This window comes from Colletotrichum chrysophilum (assembly GCF_026319265.1).
Source record: "Colletotrichum chrysophilum strain AFK26 chromosome Unknown scaffold_109, whole genome shotgun sequence".
NCBI lineage: Eukaryota > Fungi > Ascomycota > Sordariomycetes > Glomerellales > Glomerellaceae > Colletotrichum > Colletotrichum chrysophilum.
In genome coordinates, this window is record NW_026517396.1 from 20,476 (window position 1) to 34,033 (window position 13,558).

The 13,558-nt window shown below is 56.2% G+C and overlaps 1 protein-coding gene across 1 annotated transcript; it reads right to left on the reverse strand.

Moving 5' to 3' along the window:
* Window positions 1–340: 340 nt before the first annotated feature.
* On the reverse strand, window positions 341–2,093 carry COL26b_010313 (uncharacterized protein; the record flags this gene model as incomplete). The annotated part of the gene is made up of 4 exons (XM_053183019.1): window positions 341–697; window positions 758–1,432; window positions 1,511–1,757; window positions 2,008–2,093. 4 exons carry the CDS (start codon window positions 2,091–2,093, stop codon window positions 341–343), a joined length of 1,365 nt encoding a protein of 454 aa, XP_053033005.1.
* Between the last annotated feature and the right edge of the window lie 11,465 nt (window positions 2,094–13,558).

Here is a 13,558-nt window from a genome sequence, read left to right on the forward strand (position 1 = left end):
TCGTCCACCTTGTCTTTCTCCTAATATGTTGTCTGTGCACCCTTTCTGTTCTCATCTAATAAACAAAACCACAGCCCAAAAAAGAATGCAACCTCAACCCGTGCAATGTTGGTAATGTCATGCCGTCGGCCGTTAAAACATGAAAAATAATAAAAAGGGGGCGACGAATCGGTTTCTCCTGATCCTCGGACGGAACCCCCCAAAAAGCAAATGGTAAGCATGTAATATGCACCAGCCGGACCCCGCCCCTCGGGGAATCTCACATCATCCCGTCAAAGGAGAACGCACACACACACACAACCAAATACTGTCTAGATGATGTTTGCCTAGAGCAGTAACCCTACACGATGCCAGTCAAGTCCCACTCCCCCTTCTGCGCCCTCGCGAGCACCTCACGCCCCTTCTCGGTCAGCTGCGGCTTGCCCTCGTTGCCGACGGCCTGCTCGAAGAAGACGGGCTTGAAGACCTCGCCGGTGCGCTCCCGCTCGCGCGCCTTCTCGCGCTGGTTCTCCTCGAGCTCGACCTTGACCGTCGTCGCCTTGGAGAACTGCTTCGCGTGGATTGCTTCCGTGACGCCGGACCACAGCTGGATCGACTCGTTCGGGAGCTGCTTCTCGGCGGGGGGGATGACCTTGGGCGCGACGTTGAGGGGGCCCAGGTCGATGATGGTGTAGCGGGCTTCCGGGGGATGCGAATCCTGCGGGACAAAGTTAGTTTTCGGAGAGGCGAAAGGGAAAGAGGAAGAGGATTTGGTTACCATCGGCTTAGGACCCAATGTGAACATGACCTTTTCGCGCCAGGGACCACCCAGACGGGCGACGATGTCCGCCTCGGGGACATCCTTGATGTTCACCTTGTCATCGTTTTCGGGGTCGTAGCGGAAGATAATGCCCTCGACGCGGTTCGTGGAGCGGCCTAGCCAGCCAGCCTCGACGTAGTTCAGGATCGTCTTAAGCTTGGTCTGCGGACACGTAATGTACGCCATCTCGCTGACGCTGACGGTCAGTGTGCCTCTCAGGATGCCGCCGAGGTGCGCGGCCGGATGGGTCAGACGGTAGGTCTCGCCATCGCGGTTGTCGAGCGTGACGAAGATACCGAGGTTGTGCTCGCCGGGCAGGACGCGGATGCTGGTGCCGGTGAACTTTGCCGTGATCTGGTCGAAGCCGCGGGCGGACAGACCACGCTCGGGACAGCTGATTGTGAAGGCGCTCACGGGCGGGTGGTGGGAGGTCTGCTCGGTGAGGTAGGATACGAGGACGGGCTTGCTGTCCGGCATTTGGGCGCCGAGCGGGGGTACGGACAGCGAAACGGCGGAGGCATTCTTGTCGCCCTTTGCAGACTTCAAGCTCGAGGAGCTGCTGGTGGTTCCACTTCCGGTCTTGAGGGCTGTGGTGTTGATCTTGGGCGCGTTGTTCTCCGTCTCCCAGTTACACTGCCGGGCAGCTGTTAGCATCGCGAGTCATGGAAGCTGCGTGGCGCATAACTATCGCGAGAAAAGGCCAGCACTCACCCTGAAAAACTCTCCCAGGCACGAGTTGTATGGTTTGCAGGGCTTGCCCTTTGCGTACTTGAGGTCCTTGGTGAACCAGAAGCGGCAGACCTCGAGCATGCGGTCGAGGGGCTCGTCAGAGGTGCCGATGGCGACGAAGGCGTTAGGCGCATCCAGATATGTCCAATATTCGAGATTCGGTGTCGGCTCGAGGAGTTGGGAGGGGAGGGAGAAGCGGACGGCAGCCAGGTCGGCGACGCCAATGAACCTGGATGGATAGTTGAAGCGGTTAGCAAATGTTCTCGACTCAATAAAGTTCCCTTTCTGGCGATGATGCGACTCTGCGACTCTGAAGCCTCCGCTCGCGTCGATCATCCGCCATGGCAACCCCGCCCGTGGCCACGACAGACGCTGTTGAAACCGAAGCTCTCTTGTCCCCCCCTCCTCCTCGTTGCGTGCGGCGCAAGGCGCAGAGACAGACCGCCACATCAGCTGCGGGTGGGCTTTTTGCTACTCACTTCTTCAGAATACCGATGAAGGTCTTCAGCTTGGAGCCGTCGCTCTGGGTCTCCTCGGGAGCATCGTGGGTAGCTGCGGGAGCCATGGTTGTTGGTGATCTGTCGGATTTCGGGTTGTGGCGATGACGGACGATGACGACGGTTCCTCGGTTTCTTTGGTGGCTCTCTAAAAATGCCCAGGCTCGAAAAAAGCGGCTTGCTGCGAGATAAGGTGGGGGGCCGAGAACGGCTGGCGGGGGGGTATTCCTTTTGGCTTAGAGTGGCCGGGTTCAGAGACCACAAAGGCGGCGGGCAACGATGACGGGGGACGACGACGACGACGACGAACACGCAAGAAGCTGTTCGCTGCTGCTGCTGCTTCTTCTTCTCGTCACTTTTTTCTTTCTGTCGTCGCGGGCTTCCGACAAGGAGCTTTCAGGATGTGTTTTCCTTCTGGAACAGAAGAGGACACCGCGTATGGAAATCTTTCGACGCCGGGTCAAAGGTGAGGCAAGGCAGCGTTCCGTTTCGTTTCAGTCGTCCGACTCGTGCGCGGCGCGGATATCCGACAGGCGAGGATAAGGCCGACTGGGAGAAGAAATATGCTGTCCACGGGAGGAGGGAGTAGAAAGGTAGAGATTCGGAAAACCAAAGAAATGAAAAGTAAAAGCGGTGGATGGTCTCTTGTCCAGCAGCAGGCGGCAGCAGGGCGGTGGGATAAAGGGAAGAAGATCAGAGAGCAAGTACACTGCAAGAGATGATGCAGATGCAGCGCGTAAAAAAAAGGTTCCAGGCCATGGAGGTACACGTAATGCCGTAAGAGGTATGAGATGCAAGGCCAAACGCAGAGGAGATACTTTGAGGTACCTTGCCTTACGGACCGAGTCGACCACCTCAGAGCCCAGAAGGCACACAGTCACAGCAGCTTCCCCCAGTGCGATGCGCATCACACCCGGAGCGGGAAGCTGCTGAGGGACAGGAGACGGCGCTAAGGCTGTCCACGGGTAGTTACCTAGGTAGGAATGCTAGGTAGGTCAGGTAAGGTGATGATGGCGGGGAGGGGCTGAGGTGGGAGGTACCTTGGCGTACAGTGTCACTGTCAGCCGAGTGACGTGCGCCGGTGCTCGCAGCAGCCACGCAAAGGCGCCTTCTCGACCTTTTCGGCGCATTCTTGGCGCGATCCGATAAGGCCTGGGCACTGTAGGTTTCAGATGGCCGCAATAGCCTGAGGTGCCATGGTGCCCTGAGGTGCGCTGATAACACCGACAGCCCCTCAGTGGCACCCAACTTTTGGGGACGATAAGAGCTTCGACACACTGTTTCCAACACGCGAGGGCCTTGCACCTCTGACTTTTCGCAACAAGTCAAGTCAGTTGCGAGATTGAGACTCAGTCGACTCTATCAAAGACATCTGCATCTGTCTCTAAGTCAGAAGATGAGAAATCAAATCTTATCAATCACAAGATGCAAAGCCCTTCAACGCAGTAAACAACTCACCTCCCCCCCCCCGTTTCCAACAACAGTGTGCAAACACACTTGCAAAACAACTCCTCCCATCTACCCGGAACAAGCACCTCCTCTCATCCCCAAAGCAGACTTGACCAGCAGACAGGCCCGGACCGAACACATGTGCCCTCTGAAAGTCTACAAAGCGCAAACCCACGACCTGGCCCCGACCTCTGGGCCGCCCGATACACCGGACATCGGCCAATCATCCGCGCACATGTCTAATCCAACCGTCTTCACAAGCTCGAAACACCTTGACTCAAAATCTCCGTGAGATGCGCACATGGCAGCAACGAGAGGCTGCGGCGGCACCTGCAACCTTCTTTTCTTCCTCTCCTGCGCGAAATGTGAAATGTCCCCATCTCATCGTGGGTAGGATTTTCCCCCTCCCCCGCCTCTCGTCTGGACCAGGTGACCATACTTTTCCTGTGTTGCTCTTGAGCTGTCCGTGTGTATGTGTATGTGTATGCGCATGTGTGTGGCTTCAGTCAGTCCTTCATCCCCCTCGCCTGCAGAAAGAACCCAACGTCCATGACAAAGAGCAACTTTATCACCGTCAAAGAAACACCCGCAATGAAAGACTTACCCCTCCTGCCCTGGGAAAGCAGTCTTTCACCAAGATAACTCCCCCGCTTTGTACTGTCGAAAGAGAGAGAGAAAGCCTCGCAGCCTCTCTCCTCTCTCCTCTTTCAACACCATCACCAAGCCACCACGACGAAACTCCGGCCCGGTCCCAACCCGACCCGACCCTGATCCTTCTTCCTCCTAGTGCACCGACAGCAAAAAGGTGTCACGAGCAAAAAGAGTTATTCCCTTACGCCGTATCCGCCGTCCTCGCAATGCGCGACGTACTCATTTCGCCTCCCGTTCCCCCCTTCCCCCTCTCATCGTCGTCCGTCGGCCTCCTTCAGACCGCACCCCGCCGCCGCCGCATGTCTCGTGACCGTTCCCTCGCCGGGCTTCTCCTGAAGCCATCACGAGACACACCACACTTCGACAGGGACGGCGTCGGCGGCTCTTTTGCATCTGCCCTAGGGCGTCTGCGAGCAGATCTTCAGGAACCCCCCCTCAACTCAGAATTCAGGGTCCTACCGGGGTCCCTTCCAAGGCCGCAACGGCATCCCGTCCCATCAAACTCATCAAACTCTTTTGCCCAGAGAATGAGAGATACTTTCCATGCCTCGTACCTCTAGTATCCTCATATCAGAGGGGACCCTCCATCCATCAATCCATCCAACGAGTCAAACCAAGAATAGCACTGAAAGGGGATATCCCCGTCCATCATGCTACCCTTCGTGCGTCTTTTGGGATCGGCGTCAAAAGTCAATGCTTTCACCCAAAAAAAAAAAAAAAAAAGGAACCCACCACCAACCACCACCACCACCACCTCCTCCACCTCGCATGGACCCCAATCATCAATCACCAATATCGCCAATATGCCTTCAACCAAGTCCTGATTGAGGCTGCGCCAGCCAACTTGCCATCAGAAATGCCCACTTGGTGTGTGCAGTACCTGCATTCGGCATTTTCCCACCGAACCCGGCTCTTCGTATTGCTCACCACCAACTGCCAACTTCAGGGTCCTTTCCCGCATGGGAATCTTGGAAGATCTGCATTCTGACCGTTATCCAGCATTCCAACTGACGGGCTCACCTGAAGCGTTGCATCGCCAGAAGGTCGCACCAGATATGCAGCAAGCAAGCCACCGAGCCGGACAAGCTTCAACGGGGGCCCCCGCCCAATAAGCACCGCCATCTTCAAATCTCCTCGACGGAGGACACTCGTGGAGTCAGTCTCGCGACCCCCAAACATCTGGTGAGAGAGCCGCCCCAAAGTCCCCCCGACCCCCTCCATCCATTCCCCTGTGGCCCCGGGCAGCCGGCCGAACACGAGCGATCAACGGGTGGCAAAGCCTCCGTTGTAGACGGAGCCCAGGGCCCGGTGCAATGGCATCACGGCCCTCCTTGCCCAATCCAAATGCCGCTTCTTCGAGACGTACGTCGGACATGCGTCTCGGGGAACCGGGGTTCATCACACCCACCGCAACGTGTCGACCCCCTTTTTCCCACACTTCACCATGCGTCCCAAGTTCCTGTTCCAGTCAGTTCCAACGTTGCCCTTCCGGCGGCCAGCGTGGCAGCGTCTCCCCATGTCCGACATCTGCAAAAATCGTACGCAAATAACGTCAGTGCCTCCCCTCCACTGCCTCCAGGTCTCCCTTCTCACCCCCCAATCGTGGCTCAGCCCTCTATAAATATCAATATTCAATGATTTTCCCAGGGGACCCGCGATCAAGGGTTCCATCCACGGATTCCCACCATCGAGAAACCTACCTCTCCCAGCAATGATCATCGCCAAAATTTCCCTTCCCGCCTTCCTCAATTGCCAACAGCCCATCATCAAACCCAAAGCTCCCCTTCGAACCCTTGCGTGCCCGTCCCCTTCGCCAACCTTGATTATGGTAATCGGTCAGGGACCAATCTGCCATCTACTCGTGCGCCGCCGTGCGGCCCCCCCTTCTCCGAACAAGAATCCCGGGTTGCCCCCGCAAGACCCACGCAGATGGAAGTCCCATCGAAGATTTTTCTGCCCTCCTTCCCAACTCCTATCCCTCCCCTACCATCGCCAATGACCTCATGATCGACAAAACACATGCTGTCTTGGGCAACCGTGGCCGTCAATAATCGCTGCATCCCGGCGGCGTCGATGGAGACCCTTTTAAAGGTATTAAGTGTTCCTAGGGCAAATCCACCAACAAAACCCTGATCCTGGTGATTCCCAGGGCGCGCGCACGCGGGATGCTCTCCGATGGCCACTGAGAATGCCGGGCCACCACGAGAGTAACGGCAAACAAGCCCGCTTGCGAGAGGGACAAAGATCCAAAAACCCAGTGACCCGACCTCCGGCAAATTGCACCGTGGCTGGGCGGAGATCTAGCGGAACCTTGTGCTGCTTCCTTCTCACTTTGTCTCCCTACCCCCGCCGGTAGCCCCCGGTGAGTCTTGAGATGAAGCTTGCCGTTGCCGTGTGTCGTTGGTGAGCATCAACTCTGTACCTGCGCAGTATGCACAGTTTTTGCCGCCGTTAGTGCTGCAACCTCCGCCTGGCTACCCTCGTCGACCGGCCGCGCTTACAAAGTTAACCCTAAGCGTCGTCATTTCCTAGACCCGAGCAGAGGGCACGTCCCGGGGTCAACGACAACGGCCCCTTCCATGTCCCGGCACAGGGCATCTTTCTGCCCCGGGCCTCCGACTGCAACGTGAGGTGGACCTCAACCCAAGCAGGTGAACTCAACCGTGGTTGCCCTGATGCATATTGACGAAAGCTTCTCATCACCGGGCGCGCTTGATGGCAACCTCGTGTCTCCACCGCCCGAGATGCGTACACCTCCGGAGGCGGGTCTCAAGTCCCGAGAAGCGTGCCTCCAATGTTTCCACACTGCCATCGTACGGTAAGATTGGGATTAAGCTGCAGGGCAACAGGCCAGGGCATGCATCCCATTGAAAGCTGTTGACTGAGGCTGTCTTTCCCATCGAGATGGTGTTTCCGGTTCAAGCTATGCCCACTGACTCATGCCAGTGCGTCGAAGCGAACTTTGACAGGTTTATTGAGACTTAATGAAGCGTGATAATATCGAGTCTCCGTCATCAAAGCCCTCTGCTTTCTTCCGGCGGTTGCCGCCGCTCCTCTTCGCCTCCGTTGCTGTGGAGTCTTGACTTACAGTTGCAATTACGGCAGGTCGCTGAGGCACGGAATCCTACGCTGACCTGGAAGTGTCACGAGAGTAAGCAATTTCAGGTGTAATAGGTCGTTGGACCGTTGCAACCTCGCGTCGAATTGCACTTTTCGCTTCAGAGCTCTCCACTGCTATGTTTTGAACGCCTCAACAGACCTCGTGATTGTGTCTACGTTGGTCAACTGGTGGCATGCCGCATGTGTAGTCTGCTCGGCCGTTGCGCCGAACGGTGGCCGTTCCCAAGCGGCAGATGTCGGGACCCTTGATTGACTAGCAGACTGTTGGTATCGATCGGTCTTCAGGGCTCGCAGCTAGTCTCCGGCACCCCTGGGGAGCCTTCGCAGAAGATCCCAAGCTGGGCCTCATCGATAACACCAGATTGGGAAGCACACCATCAGTCGTCACAATCTTATGCGGACATTGGCGTGTGAACATGCCATTAGGCGGGATGGCATGGGGGTGTGTAGGGGTGGTGCTGTCTTCCCCCAAAAGCTCATGCTCCGAAGCCACACGTCCTTCGGCTCCGCAAACATGCATGGCGACCCTCTGTGCTTTTGACGCGATCAGAGACATGTCTGCCAGAATGCGACGACCGGCCGCCCACAAGCCAGTCGAGAGGGTTACATTCGCAAAGCTTGGCAAATATTCTGGCTCGCGATAACATCGCACGAGACGGATTGATCTTTCGGTGGTCGCCACGGCATGTTGCGGGTTCCGTGCCCTTGCTCGATAGTGCAAGCTGAAGGGCGTCGTGAGAAAGTCGTAATTTTTGCCACGGTTCATATTGCACCGACGAAGACGACGACGACGCGGTGGCGCCTGCCCGAGGTCGGCATCGTCGTCCGGCGCGTCGTCGCTTGTGGGCAATGGGAGGCAATTGGGTTGGACATGGCATCCTGGGAAGCCCTCGAGATCCCGGGGTAAGGTCCAGGGAGCTTCTGCTGGAGTTTGAATACCCACCACCAAAGTACTCTCCCATCTCGCCTGGCAGCACCACATCGTATCCACCCGGTGAATTATCCGGATGAGCAGTGGACAAATTCGAGCACGAGCGCTTTGTTAGACGGGAGCTCAAGCAAACCTGCACACTCGGCAACGACTCTCATCAGTCGACGCCACATCGTCCATGTGCCGCATGCCGAAAAGCATGAGGCGCCGAGACTTGACCCCCATCGTCAGACCGAAAAGAGAGTGTTTGGATGGGGCCATCTGCAGCGAGAGCGAGATCATGACGTTGCTGCCGCATCCCGGCGCCCCCCCATTGGGACTGCACAACGGGAGGCGTCTGACAGCTTTCTCCCAAATTTGGCAGATTCAACACTCTGGATGATGCGGCGAAAGGGCACACATGATCAGATGGCAGCGTTTCAGATTTGCGAGCTGCCCGGTTCAAAGTTGTTATTGGTCTCTGAACCATGGATCGTCTCTGTCGGCGTGTGTTTCATCTGTTCATAGAGGCAGTTGTTGGCAGCATTGGCGGCCATTTGTGTAGGCCGCCGTTGGCGCAAATCAAGCGACGTGCATAGTGCAGCTGTAAAGACGCAGCAACTTGTGTGTGGAAGCGTCGTGGTGAAGTCGCGAGGGCTCGGGACTTCGTGGGGTGGTGGAGCCGAAGTCTCTTCCAAAGACACTTCGGTGAAAGGGGCCCCCGCTGTGTTGAGAGTGTGCTGGTCATGAAATGACATCATTCTTCCGTGGCGGTGCGTTCTCCAACTCCTTGGACATCCATCCCCGGTCCGGTTGGAGATGGAAGATGGGGGTCCCTGAGTCCCGTTGCCGTTGTGTTTCTCCCCAATGACCCCGAGAGGAGACGAGCAATTCGGAGCAGAGCAGAGCAACGCGAGCCGCGTCTCCAGTCGGCTACATCCTCACAAGGCGACCGCCAGTATGTTGCATGATCCGCCCACAACAGAATTTTTCTTTCCGGTCGTCAGTCTCCATCTCGGTGGCACCAAACCAAACCCTCAGAGTAACAGTCCAAATCTTACAGTTCCATTCCCACTGGTCACTCATGTCGTCAGTGAGGCATTTGCCATTTGACGATGGTAATGAGCACGACGCTGAAGGGGCGAATTCTCGTTCGACCTGAAGTCGTTCCCCCATGTCCATGCCAGCGCACATGGCTGCAGGTGATCACGAGGTCGATCCCACAAGAGACTCCATCCCAAGCGCCGGCCGCAGCTTGCTCCTCGCCCACCACCAAGCTTGATAATGTACCGCATAACTGGAAATCTCTGGAACTTCCAACTACCGATGTCTGATGATTTCTTGGGTCTGCGCCAGATGCCTGTCAAGCCAAATCCATGCGAACCCAGACTTGTTGTGCGGAGGCACCTTGAGGCTGATGAAGGTTAACATGACAGCGTCGGCATTGTCAGGTCTTCCCTGCGGTGTCTGACTCTGGCAACTGTGATTTAGCTCGAATCCAAGAGTTTGGGATATTTCTTGCGAGCCGTCATCCCTGGCGCCCGTGGAATCAATTTCTTCGTAGCGGGTTACGACAACCAATGACTTTGTCATGGTTGACAAAGGATCCCAGGCATGTCTGCGAGATTGGGGGCCGTGTCGCCGCATTCTCTCCATATTGTCTGCATTTCATGTTTTGTTGGGGGCGATACCATTTCAGTGGTCCATCTGAGCGGTCGGAGGATTCTTTTGTGAGCTGTTGTGCCGTGCCGACTTGGACTGCTGCCAACACGGGACGAACGGCTGGCACAACTTGCCAATTAAGGCTATTGTTGTAGTTGATGACCAAGAGCGGCGCTCATTGGCCTTATGTTTCCCCCTCAGTACAACCAGTGGGATGAACTATTATTCATAGGGCAGAATCTCCAGCATTCTCAACCAAATGATCGGCGTCGCAGTCTGTTTAGCCGAATCCTTCCCCGACGTTCTTTGATTCTGCACCGATACTCATTTGGTCCCTAGCTCAGCCCTCCCTCCGAACGATGCGGACAAAACAGCACCGAGGGATAGCTCTGGCTCTCGCTGACCCGCCAGCTGTTTCTCGGTATCGTGGCCTATGGTTGGGCTTCTTGACGAGACTCGACATTGGAATGTGGGTAAGGAGGTGCTCCTGGGTCGAAATGACGTCAGATCTTCTCCTCTTCATCGCCCCGCCACGTCCTGAAAATTTGGCAACAATCACAGCGGTGCGAAACGGCCCCCGCCGGTGGCCTGTACCAGCTCCCAGGGCGATGTCTGACATGAGCCGGTCTCGAGGACTATTCCCAAATGGAGACCTGTCGCGAGGCTGTTGACACTAGCATTAGTCGTGCGGCGCGCGGCGCCCGTGGGTGTTGGGGGTCCGTCTGTTTAGGCGTTACCATAGCGTAAGCAGTTTTGGCAGTGATAGTGGCTTGTCGTTGTCTTTTGAGTATCAAAATCATTGCTGATCAGTGATCACTCAGTCCATTCTGCAAGGGCAAGTGTCAAGGCTCGCGTCGGGCCCAGTCAGTGCCTCCACCGAACTATTGGGACGTGCTGGTTGCTGAAGGGGCTCGCCCAAGCGCAGCCAGATGGGCCAGGTCATCGCTTAAGCTATCATCGACAGTCGATCATCAGGTCCGCACTCGAAGCGACGAGCTTGATGTTCACCTCACCGGCTAATTCGCCAGAGATGAACATATATCTGGACGCCCTTCTCTCATGTGTCAAGTTAGAAGTAGTCTCTGAAAAAAGACCCGATGCGTTTCGACTTCGATGCCCAGCGAAAAGAGACTCCCGTGGTAAATAAGCTTAGATGAAACAAGGATCACAACGCCATTTCCCTCAGTGACAGTCGCGCCAATCTGTCGACACGCTGCATTTGGGCCAGGCTACCGGGATCCCTTGAGGCACCCTCGCAGAATTCCACCTCCGCAAAATGAAAGGAGGTTCAGAGCCATCTCAGGATCCGTAAGTTTTCAGAGTTTCTTGCGCTGCGGTTGGTGAAGATGCGACGAGACTTTGATTTAGTCGCGCCAGCGTTGCATTTCCGTCTACGGTGTCTCGAGATGCCGCGCCGGCACGGGTAATCGACGGCAACAAAGTCTACCGCAATGAGATGCCTGGCATGGTGTTTCGGGATATTTAGGTGTAAGAGAGCCTAAACTCGAAACACTTGAGCAGCGTTGTGCAGCAAGATCCAGTCACCTAGAGCCACCCCCGACCACCTGTTCAAATATGTATGTCTGGCACCAATAGATGGGAACAAAGGCGGAGGCTGGATGAACTTGCATAGAACGGGCGGCCGGGGCTCCGGACTGCGTGGATCGTTCCGAATGCCAAACGGCTCCTGGAGGGTATGACGTCAACGCCTCCGTTTTCTCCTCGCATCCTGACCGCCACGACAAAGGCGGCGGCATGAATCCGATGGCGCATGCTTCGGTTTGAATGGAGCAGCGGAACCCATGACATTGAGTCGCGGGAAAATGTGTCTGGTCAATTGCTGCGTCCTCCCCACCAGGCGGAGGTGCACAGCGACGTCCTCTTAGAACGCCATGTACGTGTGAGCGCCCTGATAATCAGGGGTACGGAGATTGCTGTCGCTCTAAGCTAGCACCACGCAAAAGGTGCTTTGATGACAATATCGCCTCCTGAGAGGTCGCTCAATCATTCGGTGACTCAACACGAAGGGGCAGTGGCATTGCTGCAAGCAATCTATCATTCGAAGATAAAAATATCAACCGCGATGATCATGGAAGGCTCCGTGAATATTCGAAGAGTGCCTGTCTTTGGCGCCATTAAAGAGGTGTGGACGAATGTCGCTATGCGAAAGGACGATCCTTCGGTGTGGCGTCGCAGTCGCGCTTGGCCGCCACGGAAGGCTGCCCAGTGATGCCACAAGCACCGGCGACCAACAAGATATCTAGCAGATTGACGGCTCAAGACTGTTCGCGACGTGATGTTGTGACAGCAAATCCAATGGACACGGATGGCATAGCGGAAGCCACGCCACGTGCCTCATCCCGCGCGCGGGTACCAATGTCGGCTACCATGGTGCTAACGGCGCGGCGACCAGAAAGACGTTGGCGACGTTGCGATAGCGCCGGTTTAGAGTTCACTAGACGGATTGTAACGGTCGGCGACGCCACAGGCCTCAGTCTGCAATAGGTAGGGTGGCCGGCGGCCGTTGTTGTACTCAGTGGGCACTGATGTCGAATCAACCGCCCTGCAAGAAATTGAATTGAAACGTTGATTTTTGTTGGACAATGGCGGCTTTGCGGCGAGGGTGTGCACAGGTCTGCCGAGTCTGGATACCCGGAACAGACTCCGTCGCCAGCCGAGGCCGAGACATCAGCCTTCTTCAACTTCGGCCGCCGGTCTAAGTCAGGGAAGCGGTCGAGAAACAGGAACGCGCAGTGCTCGTAGTGGATGGATTGCTGATCTCGTGCTTGAATCGTGGCTCGCATCGAGGAAGCGACGATACTCTGGAGGTTACGGCGCATTGAGCAACGATCGGCTTTCGCTAGTCATAGCCAGGGTCTAGCGAAAGCGTCTCCCATGGAGTTGGTGTTGCGATGGTCGATCCGAGACTAGAGTCAGCACCGACTAAGTTGTCGGCTGCATCGAGCCGCGGGCGTGGAGTGACTCTAGCTTCTCATCTGCTTGCGCCGGCTCAACTGGCCGGCTATGCGATGATCGACTCGACGATGGGCATGGCGAGTGCCGTTGTTGGTTGAAGCCCCGGGCATGACCGCTCTTCGAGATGACGATATTGACAAGCTCAGATGAGCTCCGTGGATGTCGGTAGGTCATGGGAAAGGACAAACATAGAAGCCTCTAACTTCGGGCACATGCCGTTTGCGGCGTGCCTCGATTAGGATGCGACGGCTCTTCACCTCGTCTAAGGCGCTTCCTCGAGGGGGGCGAAACGGAGATTGCACAGCCACAAGGACAAAGGGTCCAGGGGTCTTTCGGGGCCTATTCTGGCGCGCAATGTGCATTGTAGTGGTACATCGGCGATGACGATGCGCTTTCTTCTGCAGGCCGTTGCAAGTTCGTTGTTGATCTGGCGGCAGAAGCAATTTCTGAGTCTCCCAAATTTTGAGGGGGAGGACAAAGGTGCGCCTCGTGTGCGTTGTATGTGATGGGATTCTGCTGCTGCAGTGTTCATCCATGGAAATTGACAATATGTGAAGTTTGATATCATCACAAGCGTTTGTTTTTTCCTTTGTTCCGCATGCCGTCGGTTAGTGAGCCGCAGGACGCAATTGCAGGTGCGAGGGGCGTCAAGCTGGCATGCCCATTTGAGCCAAGTCGACGGGGGTTGCTCGACGGATTGGTATTGCGCAATGAGGCTAGATCTTCCCGTGGAATGCGTCCCAAGCATCGGACGAGCGAGGGTGG